This window comes from Triturus cristatus, chromosome 2_1, assembly GCF_964204655.1.
Source record: "Triturus cristatus chromosome 2_1, aTriCri1.1, whole genome shotgun sequence".
Lineage (NCBI taxonomy): Eukaryota > Metazoa > Chordata > Amphibia > Caudata > Salamandridae > Triturus > Triturus cristatus.
The window spans coordinates 33,841,583-33,869,294 of NC_140581.1; the positions used below are offsets into that span (position 1 = coordinate 33,841,583).

A 27,712-nucleotide genomic window follows, 5' to 3' on the forward strand; every position below is an offset into this window, starting at 1 on the left:
TACTAAGTTAAATGAACACAAGATTCAGTCCGTCCCAACCAACGCATACAGAATCGCTAAGACTAGTAGTAGATCACTAAATGTCAACAACTTAAAAAAAGTGATAACAATTCCAGAAAATCTAGACTCTCCAACGACCTAACCACAGAAACATTAGGTGTATTCTACTTAACTGTAGGTCAGCACAGAAACACGCTGCAGACATAGCCGACCTCATATTAAGCCAGGAAATCAACGTAACTATACTAACAGAATCTTGGCTATCTGACTCCTCCTCCCCATGCCTAGATATATTAGTCGCCCCGAACTATTGCATTATGAGACTAGACAGGCCAATCAAAAAGGGAGGAGGCATTTCCTGTATACATAGATCTGACATTGCCATCACGAAAGTTCAATCTGACCCTTTGGAGTCATGTGAGTATCTCGATATGTCCCTAAGATCCTCTGATAATCAACTTTGCAAACTACACACATTCTATCACCCCCCAGGCAATAAAAAACAGGTTTATAGACCAGATGATAGAACTCATCACAGCAAACTCTACCCCTCATTCCAATAATATTTTCTTAGGAGACTTCAACCTTCACTGGGAGGATCATTCTGACAATCAGATCAATCTACTCAAAGCCTTCCTTGCAGATCAATTGCTGGTCCAAGAATGTCTGCTACCAACCCACTCTAAAGGCTCTACCTTAGACTGGATCTTAGCTAAAGAAAAAACTATAGATAAAATTGAAATCACCCCATGTGATTGGTCTGATCACCACATCATTACTTTCCACATACCCTTCACAAAACCAAAAACTTCAACACAAGTAAAAAAAACTAGAAAATGGATGCGTGATACTAGAGGGCTCAATATGGAGATGGTCGCAGCACGCTGTGAGATAGAACTGCAACCTCCTAATAATATAGTGGAAGTTAGTGACCTCACGAAGTATTAGAATAACACAATGTCAAATATTATGGAGACCATAGCCCCGTTAAAATTCAAAAGGATGCCTGACAAAGATAAAAACCCTTGGTTGAACCGTGACCTCAATGAAGAAAGACAGTCACTCAGATTCACAGAGCGGAAATGGCGACAACACCCCACCTAATACAACTAAGACTGGCCAGGAAGGCATACAATAAAAGCATGCTAAACTCAAAAAAATACTTTTTTAGGAAAGAACTGGACAATGCAAAAAATAGACCGAGGAAATTATTCGATCTGCTAAAAGATCAATCTAATAAAACAGCCAAATCTGCACCAACTAATACAATTTCGAAATATAAGCAGTGAAGATTTCTCCTCCTTCTTAACAGCCAAAGCCAAATCGATGGAGGTGGAGCTCGGCAGCGGAAGGTCCACACTTCACTAAGAGCACCCCAGATGAGGTTCAACTGCAACCAGCTCTGGAAACGCCTAAAAATAATGCGAGATGGTCAGAATTCAAGCCTCTCAGGGACTTAGATATTGCAAAGATCATCTCGACCACTAAACCAAACAATCACTACAACAATCCTTTACCTGCAAAATGCTGGCCTTCAATAAACCAACTGCTCATCCCCTCATGGACATAGATCATCAACGCTTCAATGGCACAAGGCTCTATACCGGATTGCCTGAAAACAGGGTAAGTCACCCCAATCTTGAAAAAACCAACAGAGAAGCCCTCTGACCCCAACAATTTCAGACCAGTAACAAATATTCCCATTCTAGCCAAAGTCCTGGAAAAATGCATACAACAACAATTGAGCCAACATATCTCTGAATTCAATCTGTTAAATGATTTCCAATCAGGATTTAGACCTAACCATAGTGATTCTGCACATCGTGGATGACGCAGTACTTGCCCTTGACAGCAATGAAACCTGTCACCTAATCCTGCTCGACCTTTCTTCTGCATTCAACACGGTTCACCATACCAAAATACTAGATCGCTTGAAAAATAGGATGGGTTTAGAGAGTACAGTCCTAAAATGGTTTAGATCGTTCTTAGAGAATGGAATGCAAAAATCCACAGTCAACCAAACATTATCAGCTTCCTCCAGAAATTTGATCGGAGTTCCTCAGGACTCAACACCATCCTCGGCACTATTCAATCTGTACGTAGAGCCACTCACAGAAAACTTACAACAAGCAAACATCTCCTTCCACATGTACACAGATGATACACAGCTTTACATCAAGATTACATCGACAGACGAGATAGATATCATGAACCAAGCACTAAAGAGTACCATCCATTGGCTAACCAGCAATCACTTGAAGCTTAACCCCCATAAGATGGGATTCCTGCTGATTTCCTCGCAGAAAAGCGCTACGAACATCCTAGAGTGGACTAATCTGATCACAGCACTAAACTGCTCACCGAGGATTGTTGACTCTACCAAATCCCTGGGGATCATACTAGACAAAAACCTGAATATGCTATCTCATATTATCAATATGGCAAAAAATGCCCGGTTCCACTTAAGCTACCTCAGAAAACTGAAACCCTTCTTAAATAAGTCAGACCTTAAAACAGCAGTCCAGGCACTAGTAATATCAAGGATTGAGTATGTTTGCACAACCCCAGCTGGTCTCCCCAAGATTTCAACAGCCCCGCTGAAAGCCTGTCTCAATGCGGCCACAAGACTTATAACCGGCTCCAGGAAATTCGACCACATCACTCCTCATCTGAAAGCTCTTAACTGGCTGCCTTACGAAGCGAGAATACAACTAAAAATGGCATGCATTACCCACAAAGCGGTACACTACAAAACACCAGTGTACCTAGCCCAGAAAATCACACTATCAGGAGGATGCTGTGTCTCCCAGCGCCATGGAGATCTATTACTAAAACCGGCCCAATTCCGCTAGAAACGAACTTATGACCGAGCATTCTCTGGCGCAGCCCCCAGAATTTGGAACGCTCTCCCCCCTAACATTAGAAGAATTTTGTCAATCACTGCTTTGAAAAATGAAGCCAAGTCTTATTACATGAGTAAATATCCCCCATAATCGCAGCAGACTCGCCACTATCATTGTTCCACCACGATTATAAGCATGCTACCTCTGATCAAACATTAACCTCTTTGGGGTATTGTATATATGTTTATTAAGCCTTAATGTTTTTCTCAAAATCATTGTACAACTGCTAATGACTGTTTATTGTTATGCAAATGTGAAGCGCTCTGATACCCCACTCAGGGTCATGTTTGCGCTATAGAAAACACCAAATAAATAAAATAAATAAAAATCACAAGGAGGGGCCATGGCATGTCACATGTGTCATCTACAGACACACAACAAATACTCACAAGAAGGGGCCATGGAATGTCAAATGTGGCATCTACAGACAAATAATAAATACTCACAAGGAGGGGCCATGGCATGTCACATCTACAGACACACAACAAATACTCACAAGGAGGGGCATAGAATGTTACGTTTCATCTACATGTACAGTATGAATACTGACAAGGAGGGGCATGGCATGTCACATGTAACATCTACATGTACAGTATAAATAATGACAAGGAGGGGCCATGGCATGAAATGTGGCATCTACAGACACACAAGAAATACAAGGAGGGGCCATGGCATGTCACATGTAGCATCTACAGACACACTATAAATGCTCACAAGGAGGGGTCATAGCATGAAATGTGGCATCTACAGACACACTATAAATACTCACAAGGAGGGGCCATAGCATGAAATGTGGTATCTACAGACACACAACAAATCCTCACAAGCAGGGGCCATGGCATGTCACATGAGGCAATTACAGACACACAACAAATCATCACAAGGAGGGGCCATGGCATATCAAATGTGGCATCTACAGACACACAATAAATACTCACAAGGAGGGGCCATGGCATGTCAAATGTGGCATCTACAGACACTAGATCTACAGGTTCTATTGGTAGATTTGTAAGCACAGTGGATAGTCGACTTCTAGGTTTTTGTCACTGGACTGTGCTGTCACACAAATTGGCTGTGGAGTGCTTCTTATTCTGACCCCCCTGTCACAACGAATTGTGTGATACTGTATGTTTTATTCATGCACAGCGTTTTAAGGTTTTTAACCGAAATAAATACTTTTTGTTGATGATGATGAAAGCACTCCTCCTGTGTCAGGACGTGTAAGACACCTTGACCTTTGCATGTTGGTCCTGCGTGGAGTTATGTTAGTCAGAATTTCGTGAACAAATATTTCTTCTTGAACAGAAGTGGATGGAGTGGGTGCTGTCTGGAAAGAGCTTCACCTCTCTGTTGGAGGTGCTGTGTTAAACATATGAGCAATGACAAGAAGGGCTACATGTTCCATGAAGTGATTGGACTATCCAAAGACCTGCGAATGGTAGTGGCCGCTTTGAATACTGTGGTATAAGCGCCTCGTGGTCCATAGCATCTTTGTTAGGAATTCGTGATACTAGTTGATGAAGCTGGGGCTTTGTTCTCCAGAAGGCTGGAACCCTCACAACCTGTTCTCGTGGAAATGGACTAAAGACCCACCTGGAATCCGTAAAGTATGCCAGCACAGTACTTGTGTTAAAGGGAATATTCGTGGATTTGAATATTGTTTTATGACTCCTTGAAAAAGGACTGTGAACTTATTGTTTTTCCACAAGGGGGTTATCCATTAGGATGTCAAACAGGTTGTTCACTTGCCTTATTTCTGTAAGAGGAGCTAACAGGAAGTTCCTCTTGCACAGTCTGTCCTTCTTTAAATATATGAACATACAACTGTTGGTTGTTTAGGTGAACCTCTCAGGTTATAGCTCATCAACTAATTACTTTGTCTGTAATCAGAACCACAGAATATCATCACTTAACCTAGAAGGTAGTTCACTTTAGAAATAAATGCATGACAGCTCAGCGTATCAACTGAAAATGTTATACACATTCTAAATGTGTTTTAGCTTTAGGAAAATAGTCAGTTTCATTCCATCATATTGTTGTAAATACAAAGACTGACAACATATAGATTGGATGCAGTGACATGAAATAGATGCCTCAGTCAGTACAACAGAGATACTACAAGGTTTCTGATGGCAAACCTCTCACATTAAATAAAGATCAAGCCCAGCTGTGCTACCAGGCAGTGTCTCTGTTCCTCCCTCTTCTCCCATTTCCATTTCCCCAGGGCAACGTTTGACATAATCTTAACCTACTTATTCTTAGTGTAAGTTAACAGTGTGTTTGAAGAAGTGTAGAAGTACACATCACTACTTTTGACTTTGGATTGCAAGATAAATACATCTTGAAAGCCTTGTCCATAAAGCCCTACATACCCAGGTGCCCATCTATGTGTCTAAGACTATTGTGGCGTCCCAACCCTCTAGGACCCATGAACCGGCAACTACCCTCGACCTGCCCTTTCTGCCTCAAGAGGTTTAGAAATAGATCCTTCATACCCACATCTCTTCTCTCTGGAGCTCACTCAATTGCATTTAAGAATGGAAAACAACTTCCTGAGATTCAGGAAGATTGTAAAAACCTTTTTTGTTGCAAAGCCTGTAGCTAGCCTCCAAGCTGCCAACACCTGATACCACCGGCACTCCAAGAAACAAGAGTGAAGCTTTCCAGTGCTGGCATAGTGCAGATATAGCAACAGTACATGCTTTTGTTGTGAATGTAGGGTCATCATCTGAGTAGAAGATCTGCACTACAAGGCAACACAAATCCTCTTTGACCACTCAAGTGGGAGTTTTTGTGGCCCCAGCTATAGGGCGCAAGTACACAAACCCACCACAACCTGTATGTATTGATACTGATTGACAGCGGACAAAGGCCCAATGTGATCAAGGTAGATGATGTCTAAAGGTTGATTGGTTATTGGATGCGGCGCAGTAGTGGGCTTTGCAGCCGATGAGGGTTTCTTTTTTTTTTTTTTTGAAAACCTTTATTCAACAAATGCAGTCATCACACGGCCTTTTGCCTACATCCACTTTGGGCCGGCAGCGTATCATAATCAGCAGAGTACACAGCGGAATGCCAACAACCCTAAAGGGCCGGCCGCGCAACAGTATATATGGGTTTTGCATTTTAGTAGAACAAAGATATTGTTGTCCAATAATAACAAACAACAACTAAATACCCCAACCCAAACGAGCCTCACGATAAGAAAAATAGTCCGAGAATGAAATCACAGAGCAACCCAGGAAGCATCTTGGCCAATAGAACTCAGTCTTGAATTCGGAATCGCTACCGTGCATATCTCAACAGTATCATTATCAACTCTTTAAGCAGTCCTTCTGACACACCAAAATCCCAGCCAGTCGCACAAGTGCTCCAACTGTCCCATCACCCAGTCAGCCGCTACAGGCGATCCGGCTCCAGGAGGCCACGAGAGCAGCGGGTAGGCTCGCCAACCCAGAATGTCTAAAAGAGTCTCCAGTCTCCCCAGTCAACAGCCAGTCTCCGAGGGCCTCAAAGATCGTCCGCACCTCCCCTGCCGCTACTCATTCTCTACTCCAGTCCGGGAGGGGGGGGGGTCGTCTCATCAGGTAGCAGAGGGTTCAGCAATAGGTACGTCTTCAAGCGGCCCCACATGTCCCGGGGTCGGGAACCAGTCGGAAGGAGGTCAGAGTAAAGGGAAAGCTGCTCTTGCCAAAGGATCATTGTTTCTAGCCAATCTTTGAATTTAGGTGCCCTCCCCCTACCCCACTTACAGGCCACTCTCCATTTGGCGAGGAGGAAGCACAACGAGGCAAACTTCCTATGCAGCATTGGGAGGTTTTCCGTATATCCCAAAATGCCCATCAGCGGAGTCGGCGGGAGCGAGGCATCCAACATTTTCCCTACTGCCGCAAAGACCTGTTCCCAATATAGCTGAAGGGCCGGGCAGCTCCATGCCAAATGCAGCATATCAGCACAATCTGTCCGGCATCTATCACATCTAGCGTCCTCTCGCAGCCCAAATCTATGCAGTCTAGCGGGGGTGTAATAGTTTCTTTGCAGGAACTTGAAATGCGTGATGCGCAACCTGCCACTAGCAGACACCCTCTCAATTTGTGTACAGCAGTAGTGCCATTCCCGGTCAGTGATGTCTTGTCCTAATTCGCTAGCCCATCTAACCCGAGCAGGGCCATGGGAGGCGTCAAGCCCGACATAGACAGATCGGTATAGAGTGGACACCAAGTGGGAAGCCGTTTTCGCGCCCAGCAGGGCATGCAACTGAGGGAGCACCGGCGGTTCACGCGGGTAGTCCGGCGTACAGGCCCGGATCCCCTCCCGCAGACGGGCATAAATGAATGTCTCCATCCCAGTCGGGGGGGGTTTGGCACATAACTGCTGGAGGGTAGCAAACCTCCCATCCTTATATATATCTCCCCACGTGCATGTCCCCCGTAGTCGCTGGAATCGTTTAAAAATACCTTCCTGCAGAAGGGTCAGCCGGGGATGAAACGCCAACGGCAGGCGGGGGAGTAGACCATCGGGGCCTGCACTCTGCGCGCAATCCAATTCCATGCTCGCACCGTGCAGTCCACAGTTGTGGCATCCCGCTCGCGCTGCCCCGCAGGGAGCAAGAGCGCCCCCTCCATTGGGACGGGCTCCACCAGCCAGTGCTCCGTGGCCACATGGGCCGTATATTTCGGGCCGTGAAACCAGTAGTGCGCATAATGCGCTTGTGCACAGATGTAATAGAGTTCAAAGTTAGCGAGCTCAAGACCCCCCAGCGCATAAGGACTGGCCAGCGTCTCCCAGCTAATCCGGGGTTGTTTGCCACCCCAGACTAGGCGCAGGAGCTCCTTCCTCAATGTGGAGAAAAAGGTTCGGCCCGGATGATAGGGGATGTTCAGGAAATAGTAAAGAAATTTAGGCAGTACAGTCATCTTAATCAAGAAGATTCTGTTGGCGATGGACAATGGCATAGCTATCCACCTCGTTATGGAATCTCGTAGTGCGTCAATGGCTCGGCCATAATTATCTCGGATCAGCTCTTCCCGATCCAAGGCGACATTCACCCCCAGGTACCGAACGGAGGAGTCCCACCACTCCAAGGGATAATCAACTGCAAAGGGGACGGCAGCCGGAGTGAGGGGCAGGATCTGAGATTTCGCCCAGTTAATGTGTATGCCGGAGAGGCCCCCAAAGCGTACAAATTCTCGTAGGAGCGGGTTGAGGTTGTTCAGCGGGTCTTTTACGTACAGAGTAACATCGTCCGCATACAGTGAGATCAGGAGGGGGCGCAAGAGGCATCTCAGGGCCTTCTCTTGATGGTGCTGGCGTATCCTGGCCGCCAACGGCTCCATCGCCAGGGCGAACAGCAGCGGCGATAATGGGCACCCCTGCCTGGTGCCGCGTGACAACGATATCGTCCAAGACGTGTGACCGTTGATCTGCACGCGGGCCACTGGGTCAGTATAAAGCAGTTTGATCAAGGCAGAGAAGCCAACCGGAAATCCCATACATCGACGCACCGCGTGCAGGTAGTCCCACTCCACCGAGTCGAATGCCTTGGTGACATCTAAGAAGATAGGCTCCAGCGGCAATTGCGGGGCCACCTGTTGGATGATCGAGAAAAGAGTACGCAGGTTGTGGGAAGGGGAGCGTCCGGGGATAAATCCCGCCTGATCAGGTAGGATTAGTTTATCCATCAGGAGGTTCAGTCGGTTAGCTATCATTTTAGTGAGAATTTTACTATCCACATTAATGAGGGACAGTGGCCGATAAGAGTCACACTTGTTAGCCGGCTTTCCCGGTTTCAGAATGGACAGGATAAGGGCCTCTGTCATTGTGGGCGGTAGTACCTGTGTCTCCTGTGCCTCTGCATATACTTCCCGAAGAATGGGGGCCAGCTGGTCTATGAACAGTTTGTAAAAATCACTCGGCAGTCCGTCCGGTCCAGGCGCCTTACCAGACCGCAGCTGGAGGATTGCCTCTCTAAGTTACTCATTCGTAAAGGGGACACATAGGAACTCTCTCTGATTGTCCTCCAAATATCCCAACGTGATGCCTCCAAAAAACTGCGGGAAATCAGTCACGTTGGTCCCCTTTGAGCGGTAAAGCTCCGCGTAGAAGTCAGTGAAGGCCTGCAGTATCTGAGCGCTATCTTTCTGGCAAGTGCCTTCTCCGTCCTCCACCTCTAGTATATAGTTAGCATATCGAGGCTGTCTGATGTCCTGTGCTAAGGCTTTCCCGGGTCTCCCTCCCTCTCCGTATCGGTGCACCTGGGCGTACTTTCCTCGAAACCTCACCTCTCTGTCAGCTGTGTCTGTGTATTCAGTCAATAGCTCCCTCATCTTGGCCCTGCCCTCTCCATTGCCTCGCCGCCAAATATCCGCCTCTAGTTCCTTGATCGCCTTCTCCAGCAGGTGGAGCCTGCAAAACCTGCCCTCCCCATCGCTCCGCACACCAGCACATCTAAAGGGGGTACCTCTCTTAACCAAAATGGCTGTACCCCGCGCATAAGTAGAGTAAGAAGAAAATATTCTATCTGAGGCCCATCTACTACCAAAGGTGGGAGGATTTCTAGGGTCAGTGTGAGTTTCCTGTAGTGTCACTATGCTGATGTCGTGCCGGTCTAGGTAAGAAAGTATCTGCTGTTTCTTCTTGGGATCCCGCAACCCCCGCACATTCCATGATAAAAGCTTTAGGCCATTTCTACGATCGCCCTCCATAATCATGAATCAATGCACAGGAGGTGTGTCCTCTCCTACCCAGTGCATGGTGCATCAGTCTCCAGAGTTGCGCGATGTGGCGTCATGCCAGTAATGCAGTGTAGCATCGCTTTTGAAGTTGGTCCAAGTCTATCGCTAGTGCATCCCGCTCTCCCTTCTTCGTGAAGCCCTCCCGCCCCCCTCCCTCCCAACTTCCCCTCCTACAACGGTACACCAAATGTGCCGGCATCCCAAAACCCTCCCTCCTGTCCCCCCCCTAACATGAGTCAAACAAAAAACAAACAATAGAATACCAATAAAGTACGAGTGGTCCAATCCCTAGACCTTGTCTAGCCCTTATCTTTGAGTGCAGGGGACCTCCATCAGTGGGGCGCCAGGGTGCCTCCGAAGCCCTCATGTCCCACCATGCAGTAGGACCCCCTGCCTCCACCCCAGTTAGGCTGGTATGGAGGAGGGGTAGAGTTGAGGGTGCCCTCCCCAATGAAGCAGACCCCTTCAAGCCCAGTGCAAGCAAACAGTCAGGCCCCTTTGACGTGCATGTGAGCAGCGCAGCCCATGCTGCTTCAGGGGTTCCCTCAATTCAACATCCCAAAATGTCTGATAAATAATATTACGCAATGTACTCATCTGTCGACGACAGTTCAAGCAGAGGGTTCTCGCAGCCCAGGCAGGATTCCGGCGGCCCAGCGCATCACAGCGGCTTCGACCATGCCCCTCAGCGATAGTTCTGCCCAAAGGTTCCCCGGAGATGTCCTCTCCTCCAGCGCCGCTGTGGAGCGTAGCAATGGACCAATATGTCTATTCTAGACCATCGCAGGAGTTGGTGCATAGTATCTAATCCTCGGCCATGGGTGAGCCCGAACCTGAACGCTCAGCATTATTTCCACGTGTCGGAGACGGTCGTCGCAGGGTCTTAAGGAAGTCCTCCGCCTGCTGCGGGTTTGTGCAGATTATTGTGCGATCCCGGTGTCGTATCCGCAGTTTGGCCGGGTATAGCAGAGCATATTCAACGTTCGACTGGCGCAGCTTCTGTTTCACAGCTAAATATTTCCGCCGAGCCTCTTGGACCGCCAGGGTAAAGTCTGGGTAGACAGAGAACGAATTACCTTCGCATTGCAGGTTCGGAATATCTCTCGCCCTGCGGAGAGCCACATCTCGGTCTCTGTAGTTAAGCAGTCTTGCCACTATAGGTCTTGGCGGTGCTCCAGCCGGAGGCCGCGGGCCCAACGCCCTGTGTGCCCGCTCCACTATCAGATGCGCCGAGAAGGAGTAGACTCCCAACGAGGACACAAGCAGTCTCTCCACGTAGTCCTCCATCCTCCCCGTGGCCGTGGCGTATATTATTTCGCCGACTGCGCGCCTCCAAATCCTCACTCTTAGCCGCAATCACCTTCAGCAGTTTATCCATTTGAGCCATTTGTCTAGCCATTTCAGTGGAGGTGTCCTCAGTGGCGGATATTCGTTTCTCCGCCTCTTTGATCTGCTCGTCGTGCTTGTCCACCTTAAGCACTAGAAAATCCAACCGAGTGTTCATGGTGTCCATTTTCCCCGAGAGGGCATTTAGGCTCTGCTGCATTGCAACAAGCATGGTTTTTAGTTCATCACTTGGGGCGGCCGCAGGGGAGGTAGACGGCCCGGGGGCAGGCACCTCCGCATCCTCGGTAACGGGGCGCGCGGTCGATTTTTTCTGGTCAAAAAGGAGCTTTGACTGGCGTGCCTCCGCCTTGCCCATGACGATAGTCTCTCAGGCTTCGCGCACGGTAATGGGCCACCGTCCTCGCCCGCTCAGCCTCACCGTCGCAGCCGCTCCGCAGATCCTCATCCCAAGCGTCAGTCCCTCGCCGTCTATAGGTAATGCTGCCCCGCAATATGTGCTCGGCCAATGGAGAGTCGGGGTGAGATATCGTGGTATTACCTCTTCTGCAGGCAGGGGGGGGCGCGTATATTGCAACCCGTAGTAACCCCCAGAGGCTAATGGCTCGTTGACCTCTCCTCAGCCACGCGCTGTCGCCTGGCAGTCGGATAGCAGCTCCATAGGCCCCCAGGGGGAAGCCGCCACACACGCAGCAGACTCCCCCTATCCAGGACACAGATCGAGGCCCATCAGGCAGCCCACTCGCCAACTGTTATGTTCTCGGACCCCACACTGCGTCACGAGCGCTACGGGGTCCACTGCTTGCTCGCCAATGCCCCAAGCGTGTCAATCTTGTAGTCGGGGTGTGAATGTGCAGCCTCGTCTTCCTATGCACCCCTGAAATCTCCCCGGCGCCGTCCAAGCTCGCTGCTCGTGGCTCGCTGCCCAGGCAGCGTTGCCTCTCCGCTTCACTCCGGGCACAGCATTCAGTCGGGGCATACACTTACCGGTCTCAGCCTTTGCGATCTCCAAGGTACCGCACGGGGCATACAGCGCTGCTCTGCCACTCCAGCAGCGCTTACGAGAAGTCCTTTCGCTCTCGTCAGCTGGATCCACGTCTTCTAGTGTCTTGTGCAGCGGCAGTGAATCCAGACAGGTTAGGGTGTCAGTGCGCGAGGGACATCCACCGCAGGGGGCCCGCTAGCATTACCCAGCCATTCGCCTCCCATTAGCTCCACAGATTGTCAGCGAGCGCCTCCTCCGTGATCAATGCAGCAGGCAGTTTTCGCCGGCAGGCCTACAGTCTCGTGGCCGCACCGGCTCTCGAGTAGCTCACACCGCCGCAACGGTCATCCGCCAGAGAGGCGCGCTTCGCCCCCGGGCCAGGTCCGGGCCCAATATCTCCTCAGCAAATTGACCCTGCGCCACCAAACTTGCAGCGAGTCGTCTTTAGCCTTAGGAGTTCACTTTGCCACGCAATGCACTCACGGGCGAGGGGTCTTAGTACGGATAATTGGCGAATATCAGGGCCAGGCGTCCAGAGCCTCACGTCAGTGCGGCCATCTTGGTTCGGCGCCACCTAGCGCCCCCCCGATGAGGGTTTCATTTGTGGACAAATAGTGTACTGTTGTTTATAGTTTGAGTTTCTTTAAAGGTGTATGCCACCGGACTCTTTGTTGTAGTATTGATAGTGTAGCACTAGCCAGCCTGGGTGGATGTCGTTAGCTCGTGACCCACCTTTATGAGGTCTGGCTAGCCTGCCTCGTACCCACTTGCCGATCCCATAACCCTTGGATAGAGAAACAACCTGCAGACTATGGTAAGTCTGTCGGGAATCCTACAGGGGGTGTCTCCTCTATCAGTGCTGCTTGAATCACCACTGTATCTGCATCAAGCTTGAATGGCAAACAACATACAGTAGCAACTTTACAGCTTTGCACCACTGTCTGTGCAGTTAAACCAGCGGCAACCTTACAGGTTTGCACCACTGTCGGTGCAGTTAAACCAACGGCAACTTTACAGGTTTGCACCACTGTCGGTGCAGTTAAACCAACAGTAACTTTACAGGTTTGCACCACTGTCATTGCAGTTAAACCAGTGGCAACCTTACAGGTTTGCACCACTGTCATTGCAGCTAAACCAGCGGCAACCCTACAGGTTTGCACCACTGTCATTGCAGTTAAACCAGCAGCAACCTTGCAGGTTTGCACCACTGTCATTGGAGTTAAACCAACAGCAACCATACAGGTTTGCACCACTGTCGGTGAAGTTAAATCAGCTGCAACTTTACAGGTTTGCACCACTGTTGGTGCAGTTAAACCAGCGGCAACCTTAGAGGTTTGCACCATTGTCATTGCAGTTAAACCAGCAGCAACCTTACAGGTTTGCACCACTATCATTGCAGTTAAACCAGCAGCAACCATACAGGTTTGCACCACTTTCGGTGAAGATAAATCAGCTGCAACTTTACAGGTTTGAACCACTGTCAGTGCAGTTAAACCAGCGGCAACTTTACAGGTTTGCACCACTGTCGGTGCAGTTAAACCAACAGCAACTTTACAGGTTTGCACCACTGTCATTGCAGTTAAACCAGTGGCAACCTTACAGGTTTGCACCACTGTCATTGCAGCTAAAGAAGCGGCAACCCTACAGGTCTGCACCACTGTCATTGCAGTTAAACCAGCAGCAACCTTACAGGTTTGCACCACTGTCATTGCAGCTAAACCAGTGGCAACCTTACAGGTTTGCACCACTGTCATTGCAGTTAAACCAGTGGCAACCTTACAGGTTTGCACCACTGTCATTGCAGCTAAACCAGCGGCAACCCTACAGGTTTGCACCACTGTCATTGCAGCTAAACCAGCGGCAACCCTACAGGTTTGCACCACTGTCATTGCAGTTAAACCAGCAGCAACCCTACAGGTTTGCACCACTGTAGGTGCAGTTAAACCAGCGGCAACCTTACAGGTTTGCACCACTGTTGGTGCAGTTAAACCAGCGGCAACTTTACAGGTTTGCACCACTGTCGGTGCAGTTAAACCAGCGGCAACCTTACAGGTTCGCACCACTGTCATTGCAGTTAAACCAGCGGCAACCTTACAGGGTTGCACCACTGTCATTGCAGTTAAACCAGCGGCAACCCTACAGGTTTGCACCACTGTCGGTGCAGTTAAACCAGCGGCAACCTTACAGGTTTGCACCACTGTCGGTGAAGTTAAATCAGCTGCAACTTTACAGGTTTACACCACTGTCGGTGCAGTTAAACCAGCGGCAACCTTAGAGGTTTGCACCATTGTCATTGCAGTTAAACCAGCAGCAACCTTACAGGTTTGCACCACTATCATTGCAGTTAAACCAGCAGCAACAATACAGGTTTGCACCACTGTCGGTGAAGTTAAACCAGCTGCAACCTTACAGGTTTGCACCACTGTTGGTGCAGTTAAACCAGCGGCAACCTTACAGGTTTTTACCACTGTCATTGCAGTTAAACCAGAAGCAACCCTACAGGTTTGCACCACTGTCGGTGCAGTTAAACCAGTGGAAACCTTACAGGTTTGCATCACTGTCATTGCAGTTAAACCAGCGGCAACCTTACAGGTTTGCACCACTGTCATTGCAGTTAAACCAGCAGCAACCATACAGGTTTGCACCACTGTCGGTGAAGTTAAATCAGCTGCAACTTTACAGGTTTGCACCACTGTCGGTGCAGTTAAACCAGCGGCAACCTTACAGGTTGCAACCATTGTCATTGCAGTTAAACCAGCGGCAACCTTACAGGTTTGCACCACTATCATTGCAGTTAAACCAGCAGCAACCTTGCAGGTTTGCACCACTGTCATTGGAGTTAAACCAACAGCAACCATACAGGTTTGCACCACTGTCGGTGAAGTTAAATCAGCTGCAACTTTACAGGTTTGCACCACTGTTGGTGCAGTTAAACCAGCGGCAACCTTAGAGGTTTGCACCATTGTCATTGCAGTTAAACCAGCAGCAACCTTACAGGTTTGCACCACTGTCGGTGAAGTTAAATCAGCTGCAACTTTACAGGTTTGCACCACTGTCGGTGCAGTTAAACCAGCGGCAACCTTACAGGTTGCAACCATTGTCATTGCAGTTAAACCAGCGGAACCTTATAGGTTTGCACCACTATCATTGCAGTTAAACCAGCAGCAACCATACAGGTTTGCACCACTGTCGGTGAAGTTAAATCAGCTGCAACTTTACAGGTTTGCACCACTGTCGGTGCAGTTAAACCAGCGGCAACCTTACAGGTTGCAACCATTGTCATTGCAGTTAAACCAGTGGCAACCTTATAGGTTTGCACCACTATCATTGCAGTTAAACCAGCGGCAACCTTACAGGTTTGCACCACTGTCATTGCAGTTAAACCAGCAGCAACCTTACAGGTTTGCACCACTGTCGGTGCAGTTAAACCATGTGACAGCTCGATCGAGAGTGAGGAGAGGCAACGCTTAATTCATCTCACAACTACTTTGCGTGAATACAGACACGTGGAGTGAATGCTTCGGGTTCTACCGACACCCTGAAGTATCCCTGATATCGCTTGGTGCAACTAATTATTAGTTCTGGATACCTATTGTTCCTGATTCTTCACCGTTCAACTGTCATCTTACATCCAGGATAATATACAAATCAAATGTCTGTGCTGTACTGTCCCCAGAAACCCAGTCCTGAAGAGACCCCGTATCTAGAGAGGGTCGAAACGACGTCGACACCATACATAAGAGAGAGCCTGAATTAAATTGTCAACCATTGTACTAAGCTCGTCCTGTTGGATTTTTACCTATAACCTGTTTCCCAGCTCTTTCACTATGTCACACAGTACTCACCGAAATAGGTGCTGGTCACTTCACTGGGGTTCACAATACCACTCCGAATGTGCAACTAATGCAAATAGTCTAATTACTTATGTTTAGGGAAATATGTCTGTGGTACTGTAACTGCAGAATAAAATTACTTACTTCGGCTGAAGTAAGGTATATTCTTAATTAAAAGGCTTTTTTAAGGAATGCTGATACACAAGTGTGTATAGATACTCTGAAATAATTTGTACTGTGAGTCAATGGAGGGTCATGAATGAATGAATATATCTTTGGTTGAGATTGAATCAGAGCAACTACCTTAGTTGCATATCATGTACCGTTTAAGATAAATGAGTTCCTTGTGAACATTGTTTTGTGCTTCTGTACTTACCCAGCTCACAAGGATGTTTGGGTCGCTCTTGTTTCCTTAAAATAATGAAATAATCTTACGCATTTGTTCTAACTGTGACTGTGGGTCCAATGGCAGGGTCCTGGTGTACGGCCAACAGAGACGCTTAAATATAAATGGTAAACATAGCTAGAAAGTCAAGAATGTAAGAAGAGGCCACAATGTATTCGATATCATTTCTCTTTTTCCACAAGGTTTTGGCTAATAGTAGCTCACAGTGAAACAAGTGCAATCGAGAGTGGTGCAGTATATCCTCGCATATGTATCTGGCGTGAGCACGCAAGGTCAGGCTCTGTCTCTGGAAACGTATTGTTCCAAGGTATAAATGCGAGACACGGGGAGTCCCATCTGCCCAGCACAGTCCCCGCTGAACCGGAGTGTGGTGTTTGCCAATCTGTCTGCCCAGAGTCCATGCCACTTTGGCCTTCCAGGCCAGATGGCAACCTGTCTAGAATTCACAGAGACAAGGAGTAGTCCATCCTTGGTGGCAGAGCAGTGCAAACCAATCTAGGCCAGGACTCTGGGACCAGCCAGAGCTACCTTCCCTACCCATGGCAGGGTGCAGCCAGACCGACGCGGAGCCTCGTTTTCCTCCAAGCGGACCAGCTCCGAGAAGCCCCAATGAGAGGTCTGTGAGAGATTGTCCCTCTGGCCAGAGCTTCAGGCCAAAGCCACAGCCATGTTTGCTACCCATCTCCACATGTTTGTGACATTTCAAAACATCTGCCTTGTTAGCTATAAATAAAGTTTTGCCCAAATTGTTGCTGACGATGTTTTGATCTCAAGGTAGATCCAGTCAGTGTCAAGAAAGGCTGTGGCCTCCCTTGAACCATGTGTTCCTTTGAGAGTGAATACATATAGAAGTGCATTTGCAGGGAAACAGACCACGTGCATGCCCAGTGAGGCAGTAACTGGCAGTTTTGGAATGACGCTGGCAAGATCCAAACAAAACATTCTAAATCCTGACCCTACTCAGAGATAGCGAAACAGGTTAACACATGTCTTGCCAGCTGAACCCTTCGGTTTCATGATAGGCATACCAGATATGTTCCCATTACGTGTATATCATGAGCTTATTGATCATATATTTGCACTTTTATTTAAGAAAACGTCACTCTCTAAGATAGGGACATTTTAGCCACTACTCCTAAGTGATTGCTGGTCCATAACAGTCCTATTGCAGTATGGCCATAAGCAAAAGAGCACTCTGTAAGTAATTACTGTGCCATCATATAGTGTACTTTGGGGTCCCTCGGTACCATATACCTCTTCCCCATTGATGGTGAACCCCACAGATGATCGTTGGGTGACAATAGATATTTACCCAGTTCTTGCCCATCATTGGAGGCCCATCCAGCCAATCACTCTGCAATCATGAATATTCCACCTAGATACTATAGGTTCCCACCCAGGGCTTCTCCATCATTAGTATACGCTAACGTTGGTCACTCTGCTATCATATGGGTACTCACCTAGCTCCCCCCCCTCTACAGAGAAGTCCTTCTCCAGTATGGCCCATTTCTGCACCCTGTGTGCATGGGATACCGCCCTCTGGTTCACCCGGTCCAAGCCCTCCTGGATGGCCTTGTAGATTGCTGGGTCCTTGGATTTTACCACCTCCGACACCCGCATCGCCCTGCTGCCCAGCCGCTGGCAGTATCGGATGGCATCGGGGGTCAGATCATCCCCGGGCATCAGTGTGTTCGGATCGATGGTGCACTGAAAGCAGAAAAAACAGCACCAAGTAAAGGGGGAGCCTATTTATCATCCTTTGTTTCAAAGTTTATTTTCATGAAGTGAGACTTACAGAGCAGATAGTCATTCCCTGGGAATATATTAGAGTTCTGCAAAAATGTTACTGTGACAAAATGCTGTGCATTCATGACACTAGCTACAAATCTCAGGAAAGAGTCAAAGGGGAAGAAGAGAGAGAAAGGATTATTTAAGGCAGAAACTGGCACAGAAGGTCTTGATTTATAATTGGTATCACAGCTATGAGCATATAACACTGACAAGTTTTATAATTATTCTACCTTGACAATGCACTTCACTTGTTTTATGGACAGTTTATTGTGAAAACGTATAACAATAGAAAGAAACTAAAATCAAGCAATATTGTGTAAACAAAACTTTCTTTGAGGCAGTTTGTACTTTATAAATGCATGTATCAGATGAACAGAGTGTCAGGCGGGTGAACTATTGTTTTGGGGCTGAATTGTTAGGAACAGTATCAATGACCAGCCCAAGACTGCCCCATCTCTGGTAATGTGATGAACCTTCTTAGCTTCTCAGCAGTTTGCGTGGATAATCTCCTCTAACCTATCACCAATGATCAGCAGAGGCCATATTCTGGCTTTCGTGTAGTCTTATCGATCAAACTCCAGAAGGGCTCCAACTCATACAAAACGCCTCCGCACGCCTCATCCTCGACATCCCTCGCCACACCCACATCACTGCCCACCTGAAAGACCTGCACTGCCTCCCCGTCAACAAGAGGATCACCTTCAAGCTGCTCACCCACGCCCACAAAGCAGTACACAACGCCGGACCAGCATACCTCAAAAGCGTCTCACCTTCTACACCCCGAACCGCCAGCTTCGCTCCGCTGACCACCGTCCCACGCATTCACAGGACCTCCACCGGCTGCAGATCCTTCTCGTACCTCGCTGCCATGACATGCAACACCCTCTCCACACAGCTGCAACAGACCCAGGACCTCCTGACCTTCAGGAGACTTCTCAAGACCTGTCTGTTCGAGCAGTAGCTGCACCCCCACCCCCGCTCAGTGCCTTGAGACCCTCACGGGTGATTAGCATGCTCTACAAATAAGTGATTGATAGATTATCAACATAGACAAGTGTTTTCATACTGATCAATGTGCCTACTTCTCTTCATGGTAATCATGGAAAGACATACAGTTTGAATTGACAGAAATCAGTGATGACCAGCTCTCACCTCTGGCCTTACCACTGATCATCATGAATGACGTTCACATCATTAGGCTTTCCCATTGTTTCTTCAAAGTCATTGGCACGGAAGAGCTCCATCCTGTACCAGACAGGTTTTCAGTAATCAGATTGGATGAGCGGTCATATGATGAGATGAGCATTGACAAGCTTTATCCTTGTAGCTTCATAGTGACTAGCACAGAGAGGTTCTCTTCACTTCAGAATGTCCGCATGGATAGGCTTTCCACTCCTAATGTCAGGATAATTAGCTTAGACAAGCGCTATACCTCTGGCTGAATAGTACTTAGCATGGACACTCTCTATCCTCCTACCTGAGGAATGGTCACCGTAAACAAGCTCAAGCCATCAGCACAGAGAAGCTCTCCCATCTTATCTTCAGAAGGTTCAGCATTGACACTCTCCATCCTCCTACCTGAGGAATGGTCACCATAAACAAGCTCAAGCCATCAGCACAGAGAAGCTCTCCCATCTTATCTTCAGAAGGTTCAGCATGGACACTCTCCATCCTCCTACCTGAGGAATGGTCACCGTAAACAAGCTCAAGCCATCAGCACAGAGAAGCTCTCCCATCTTATCTTCAGAAGGTTCAGTATGGACACACTCTCTATCCTCCTACCTGAGGAATGGTCACCATAAACAAGCTCAAGCCATCAGCACAGAGAAGGTCTCCCATCTTATCTTCAGAAGGTTCATGTAACGCCCTGAACGTCTCAGGATCGTTTAACAGACACGACAATGAGGACGCAACCACTTGTGAAGGGTTAGTTCTTTTAATGAAGGCAAATAAAATACAAAGAACAAACAAAAGTTATAGTCACTGGAATCCTCCAGGCTAAGTACGTTACCAGCCCACAGCACGGATGGTCCTAACCGTCCTCTGCATATACGCCGATCCCGGCGTATGCCAACAGAGGGCAGAAATGAAATGGCCGACAATGCCAATCGGTAGGCTGTGAGGGGCACGAAGAGTGTTGGGGAGAATCGAGGAGTCAGGGAAACACCCAGCCGGGGTCTCTACCTGAAGGGAGCAGCCGCTCAACCTCTTCCTCAGACTGCACCGGGACGCGGAGTCACCTCCTGGTGATGCGTCACCGATACCCCAATCACAAGCAAGAAGACTGAACCGAGAGCAGCCGCTCGATCGATCCTGTGGACTTCCGAGTCTGTAACGCGGCAAACACCTCCTGGTGTGCGTTACAGCTGGCAGTCCCTGTGTCTCTGGTCGGGCTGGGAGTTACGACTCCAACCAGCAAAAGCGCCACTGCGCTTGGACTCAGCCGAGTCAAAAAGCGAAGCTCAATGGTTGACCGGTAGAGCTTCCGGGTCCTTCACAGGTGACGATGGGGCAAGACACGGCCCAGGGAGTAACGACTCGACCTACCTCCGTTCTTGCCTTACTGGAGCACCACTCCGGAACACTGCTCTTCACGAAGCAGGTACGTCGGTGTAAACACAATATCCGACAGCCTTGTACCTCCCGGTTCCTCCCTTTATAGGGCGTGTTTTCCTTGAGTTATGTAACAGCTCTCCTGTTTACATAAGGGCGTGTTTCCCTTGAGTTATGTAACAGCTCTCCTGTTTACATAAGGGCGTGTTTCCCTTGTATGACAGGAATTCTTGACAGTTCAGCATAGACACTCTCCATCCTCCTACCTGAGGAATGGTCACCGTAAACAAGCTCAAGCCATCAGCACAGAGAAGTTCTCCCATCTTATCCTCAGAAGGTTCAGCATGGACACTCTCCATCCTCCTACCTGAGGAATGGTCACCGTAAACAAGCTCAAGTCATCAGAACAGAGAAGCTCTCCCATCTTATCTTCAGAAGGTTCAGCATGGACACGCTCTATCCTCCTACCTGAGGAATGGTCACCGTAAACAAGCTCAAGCCATCAGAACAGAGAAGCTCTCCCATCTTATCTTCAGAAGGTTCAGCATTGACACACTCTATCCTCCTACCTGAGGAATGGTCACCGTAAACAAGCTCAAGCCATCAGCACAGAGAAGTTCTCCCATCTTATCCTCAGAAGGTTCAGCATGGACACTCTCCATCCTCCTACCTGAGGAATGGTCACCGTAAACAAGCTCAAGTCATCAGAACAGAGAAGCTCTCCCATCTTATCTTCAGAAGGTTCAGCATGGACACACTCCATCCTCCTACCTGAGGAATGGTCACCGTAAACAAGCTCAAGCCATCAGCGCAGAGAGGTTCTCCCATGTTATCTTCAGAAGGTTCAACATGGACACCCTCTGTCCTTCTACCTGAAGAACAAACTACAGTGCAACGCAGACAAGACCGAGGTCCTGTTGTTTGGGCTAAATCCCCTTCCAAGATGGACTGGAGCTTGAAAAAATAATGTTCGCCCTGCGGAGGTGGCAAGAAACCTGGGTGTTTTGTTTGATTCACATCTCTCCTTTAACCCCCATGTTTCATTGGAGGTGAAATCCTGTCATTGGATGGTTCACGTGCTCATGAGTTTTCTGCATTTGATTCCTCAGGAAGCTCAGGTCACAGTGGTGAGAGCTTTGATATTATCACGGCTGGACTACGTTAATGTTTTATGCCTGGGTATCCTAGAAAACACGTGATACAAAATATTGCGATCTGCCTATTGTACAAGATACCGAAGCGCTTGTCTGTATCGCTCTCCCGCGAGTAGCTCCACTGGCTCCCAGTGTGTATGCAATTAATGTTTAATGCTATAACCTTGACACATCAAGCCCTTCACAACAAGGGCCCTTCATATTTGAATGAGAGGATCAATGTATACAGTCCAGAGAGAGTACTGCGCTACAGTCAGGCTGGGCTATTAACAGTGCCCCGCTTTAAAAAGCATTTGAGAGGAGGCTCCTTCTTTATGGTTCTGACCACGGGCATGTGGGCCCAGTTGCCTAGACAACTGCGATTAATGATAGAGGAAGCAAGTGTTAAAAAAGCATTGAAAACATAACTCTTTACTCTTTAGGGTTTTGGATTACTGGCTGAGTTCTGTTCCTCTGTTTCCCTCTTTGATGCTGAGCACCGGGACACTCCTAGAGTAGCCAAGCACTATATAAATAATCTTAATTCATTCATTCAACAATGGTCACCATAAACAAGCTCTAGCATTCAGTACAGAGAAGCTCTTCCATCTTAGTTTCAGAGTGATCAGCCTGGACACACTCTATCCTTCTCCCTTCAAAATGTTCAGCATGGATGAGCTCTGCACTCGTACCTACACATTAATGAGCATGGATGAGCTCTGTCCATCTGTCTGACCAGTGATCAGCCTCGACACACTCTGTCCTTCTCGCTTCAGTGTGATCATCACAGAGAGGCTCTCCCATCTTCTCTTCAGAATGATCAGCATGGATGCACTCTCCACTCTTACCTTGATCAGTGTTGAGGGGATCTATCCTCCTACCTGAGGAGTGATCAGCACGGACAAGCTCTGTTCTCCTGCCCTAGGACTGATCTGCATGAATGAGCCTCAATAAATTCCACCCTCATGCCTTCATAGGGGTCAGCACGTACAAACTGTCCTCCTACCAGAGGTATCCTAAGGATTATCACAATCGATAACCTCGCTCCTCCTACCTTCAGAATGATCATCATGGACAAACTGGATCTGCTACCTTCATAGCCCCCACCTGGTACTTCTCTCTCATATATTCACATTGTTTGGCATTGATAACCCTGAACATCTCATCTTTGGAGTTATTGGAATACACACATCCTCCCTCGCTCATCTTTAGAGCGAATGGACTACACATATCCCACTGGCCATATCAGGTCAGTGAGCAGTGTTGACAGTCTTGCTCGTCCAACCTCATATCCTCCAGGGTGAACAGCATGCTAAAACTCTCCCATGTTAAAAAAACTTTCAGAATGATCAGCATGGATGAGCTCTCCCGTAACACTTCAAGGATGATCAGTAAAAAGGAACCTCCGCTTTGAGATTTGAGTAATTAACATGCCCAAGCTATAGTACATTTGAACTGATCCGCATTAACACATTCGTCTCTTTTTTCAGGGTAATCAGCATTGATCTTCCCTCTCCTTTTCAATTCAGTGAGGGAACAATCTCTGGTATCTCATTATTATAGCAATCAGCATAGATGTGCTGTCCCATCTGATTTTTACAGTGATCCCTCAAAACTTCACAATGATCCTTCAGTGCAATCATCATGGCCAAAATCCAGGTCTACCTGCAAACTGATCTTTAGCAGCGAGCTTCTAAATTCCTGCCTGTGAAATGATCAGCATGGACAAAATCTCTTGTTTCTCCTATGAACTGATCAGCAAATGCCTGTTTTTCTACTTGATCTTTAAGGAGGTCAGCATGCACAATTTCTTCCCTTCAATCTTCAAAGTTCTCAGAAAGGACAACTTCTCCCCCTTTTCTTTCAGAATGATCAGCACGAGCGAGCTCCCACCTTTACCTGTAGACTGTTCTGCATAGGCGTGCTCTTCTTACCTTCATAGCGATCGGCACAAGCGAGTGTAGGAGAGCAGGATCTGCTTCACATGGGTACCCCTACTTTTTGCTGGTGTTTCACTGTTTTTTTACTTTAGTCTGGCTGTCGCCCTGCTAATCAGGACCACAGCCTAGCTGCTTCCTCTCTAAAATGGTTTCCATGTACATTAGGTACATATCTAATTGGATTCTGGAGTGCCTTATAAGCCCCTAGTATATGGTATACTATGTACCTAGGGCCCAGGTACCTCAGAGGCCTACCAGGGGCTGCAGCATGTATTATTCCACCCCTGGGAAGCACTCCAAAATGACACCACAGGTCTGCTACTGCAACCTGGGTAAAGGTGTGCTTGCACCCTTACTGTGATATAGGCTACCTATATCACTACCTTATACAGACACATATAAACCTATAAGCCACTCCTTGGTTTTATGTGAGAGGGTGCCCAAGCATGAGCTGAGCCCCTCTGCAGCATTCGGAAATACTTCCTTATGGCTGTTCTGTGATACAGCCATACCATATACTCTTAAGTGCATTATAACCTCTCGGTAAATGCTAACTTTGGGATGGCTGCATCAAAACATGTCGTGTTTGGTGTCAAACGCTTTGGAATACTACCCCCCGCCAGTTCTGGCGGCGGGGGTAGCATTCCACCCTTCTAGAGGGAGAGACATGTTCACACTGGCTAAACCCAGTTAAATCCTTTCAAAGCCCTGGCATCACAAAATGGATGCCACTGCCACAGACACGGGTCTGGCCTCCTGCTGCTGACGGAAACTCCGGCAGGGGAGGCCTGGACAATAGGTTTCCTGTCACAGGGAGGTGTAACCACCACCCCAGACAGGCTGATGTGTATTGGGGCAGGGTGGGTGCATTCAGAGTATGCTTTTGAGACACTGCCTGTGGCACACAAGGTGTCCCTGTGCATAGCCCAGTTCAAACCGGTTGCAGGGGCACTCAGCCCCTGCTCTGGCACGAAACTGGACAAAGGGGAAGGGGTGTAACCACCCCCACCCCAGGCCCACCCATAGGTGGGGCCTTAGAGTTAGTCCATCCCCTAAACTTGGTATAAGTATAGGAATCCAGTCCCTAGGACCTTAGATTACCCTGGACGAACCTTTGAAACATATATCCTGGACCTTCGACTTTCTATCACGACTAGAAGACAGAAGAAATCTCCATTGGGGTCAAGGAGTGACTCCCCTGCTTGGCAGGCACCGAAGAAGCAACTAACTGGTCTGCATTACTGAAGCTCCTGCCGGATGCCGAAGTCTTTGCATCCCCAGAGATGGATTTCCAGACTTTCCTGAGGCTACCCTGAGTCCACAGCAAAGTTGAGGCCCATGGCTATCCAGGGTAATGTGGAACTGTGACCCCTGGATACCGTGAACTTTTGCAGCAACAACATCTTCCTGGTCATCCTTGAAGTTGTGCTTTGGGCTCCGAGTAGCCCCAGCCTCGAGCACCTCCTGCACCGAAGATTGTTGGCCTCCACTCCACGAGTGACCCGTGGGCCAGCTCCAAGTGCGACCGCTCGAGGCTCCTTTGCGATCACTAGCCCGTTGGCTAGCAGATCCCCACGAAGGCAACTCCACTTCTACTTCTGCTTTTCTGGTTGTTCCAGACTTGCTCTTACTTACCATTGCTGGGTGAGTCGATCAGACCTTGCTGGTCTGCACCGCAGTCCTTTCTCTGATTTCCTGAGACTTGCTGTTGCCAAGGCTTATTGGGTCCTTTCTGGTCGCCGACACCGCAGCACTCAACAGACTTCATGGGACAGCTCGAATCCGGCTTGTGGACTTCGTCGACACCTCCTGGACCTCGTGGCTGAAGAGTCAAGACACCCATCAACTCACCTGAAGCACCCGACATCTGTGGGCATTGGTCCATCCTGCCCTAGGTCACTGGCAAGTGACCCAGACTCTGTCCCCTCTGCTTTAAGGTTCCTTACATCCTAGATCCAGGCTTGGATCTCTCTGGACACTTCTCCTCTTCACGGCAGCAGCAGTTCTTTGCAGGCTTCCATTGGAATCGACGACGCGACCTGACACCAAAAGACACCTATGCACCCGGCTTCCATGGGTGAGGTAACTCAAGTACTCTGGTACTCTCGAGGGTGCTAGCCCTAGAACTGTCTAAGGCCAAAAGGGTTTGGTCCTAGTTTGATTTGAAGTGTCCCTAATCTTTAAAATTCTAACCGCGACATTCCCCATAGAAAGTAATAGGAACCCGCGGTTGTGTTTCCCTACTGCATACGGCTCCCGTGGGTCCCCTGTGTCACTACCTTGGGTGGTTACTTGGGGTCCCAGCGATTATAGAGGCAATAGGCATACTGCCTACTTCAGTCGTGGTTCTTATACCCATATTTTAGTATATGGTTTGGTACGCCCCTAGGGCCCAAACTTGTATTTGTGCTTTTACTGATGCCTAGACACTTGTAACTAAGGTACTTCGAACTCCATTCTCATAAAGAGACTAGAGGGGTGTGTATTATCTTAAATACATGTATTTTGAATATATACCTGGTGTGGTTGTCTTTTCATTTGATCATTCAAGAGATTATAGACTGGTAAAACAAGCTGCTTTACATTCCTTCAAGACTTAGCCTGAAGGCTGCTCTCCATAGCTACTACTAGGATAGCTTTCATATAAGGTTGTCTTTAACCTAGCACCATAAGGGGTTGTTTGGACTGATACAAGGTGCCCACTAGAACTAGTGGACAGCATATATCAGGCCACCTTCTCACAGCGAGCTCCCACCTCTACCTGTACACTGTCCAGCATAGGCGTGCTTTCCTCACGATCAGCACGAGCGAGCTCCCACCTCTACCTGTAGACTGTTCAGCATAGGCGAGCTCTCCTTACCTTCAGAGCGATCAGCACGAGCGAGCTCCCACCTCTACCTGTAGATTGTTCAGCACAGGTGCACTCTCCTTACCTTCAGAGCGATCAGCACGAGCGAGCTCCCACCTCTACCTGTAGATTGTTCAGCATAGGTGCGCTCTCCTCACCTGCAGAGCGATCAGCACGAGCGAGCTCCCACTTCTACCTGTAGACTGTTCAGCATAGGCGAGCTCTCCTCACGATCAGCACGAGCGAGCTCCTACCTCTACCTGTAGACTGTTCAGCATAGGCGCGCTCTCTTTACCTTCCGAGCGATCGGCACAAGCGAGCTCCCACCTCTCCCTGTAGACTGTTCAGCATAGGCGCGCTCTCCTTACCTTCAGAGCGATCGGCACGAGCGAGCTCCCACCTCTACCTGTAGACTGTTCAGCATAGGCGTGCTCTCCTCAACTGCAGAGCGATCAGCACGAGCGAGCTCCCACCTCTACCTGTACACTGTTCAGCACAGGCGTGCTCTCCTCACGATCAGCACGAGCGAGCTCCTACCTCTACCTGTAGACTGTTCAGCATAGGCGCGCTCTCCTTACCTTCCGAGCGATCGGCACAAGCGAGCTCCCACCTCTCCCTGTAGACTGTTCAGCATAGGCGCGCTCTCCTTACCTTCAGAGCGATCGGCACGAGCGAGCTCCCACCTCTACCTGTAGACTGTTCAGCATAGGCGAGCTCTCCTCACCTTCAGAGCGATCAGCACGAGCGAGCTCCCACCTCTACCTGTAGACTGTTCAGCATAGGCGTGCTTTCCTCACCTGCAGAGCGATCAGCACGAGCGAGCTCCCACTTCTACCTGTAGACTGTTCAGCATAGGCGAGCTCTCCTCACCTTCAGAGCGATCAGCACGAGCGAGCTCCTACCTCTACCTGTAGACTGTTCAGCATAGGCGAGCTCTCCTCACCTGCAGAGCGATCAGCACGAGCGAGCTCCCACCTCTACCTGCAGACTGTCTGTTCAGCATAGGCGTGCTCTCCTTACCTTCAGAGCGATCAGCATGAGCGAGTTCCCACCTCTACCTGTAGATTGTTCAGCATAGGCGTGCTCTCCTTCTCACCTTCAGAGTGATCAGCATGAGTGAGCTCCCACCTCTACCTGTAGACTGTTCAGCATAGGCGAGCTCTCCTCACGATCAGCACGAGTGAGCTCCCACCTCTACCTGTAGACTGTTCAGCATAGGTGTGCTCTCCTTCTCACCTTCAG

General features: G+C 48.6%; 1 protein-coding gene across 2 annotated transcripts in view; it reads right to left on the bottom strand.

Moving 5' to 3' along the window:
- Positions 1-27,712, bottom strand: part of LOC146863657 (long-chain-fatty-acid--CoA ligase ACSBG2-like) — a 540,015-nt gene that overhangs the window by 39,864 nt on the left and 472,439 nt on the right. For both annotated transcript variants that reach the window (XM_085627749.1, XM_085627750.1), the window contains one exon: positions 17,666-17,912. In XM_085627749.1, the coding sequence (XP_085483875.1) occupies positions 17,666-17,912 (247 nt within the window). The remainder of the gene's footprint in view (positions 1-17,665; positions 17,913-27,712) is intronic.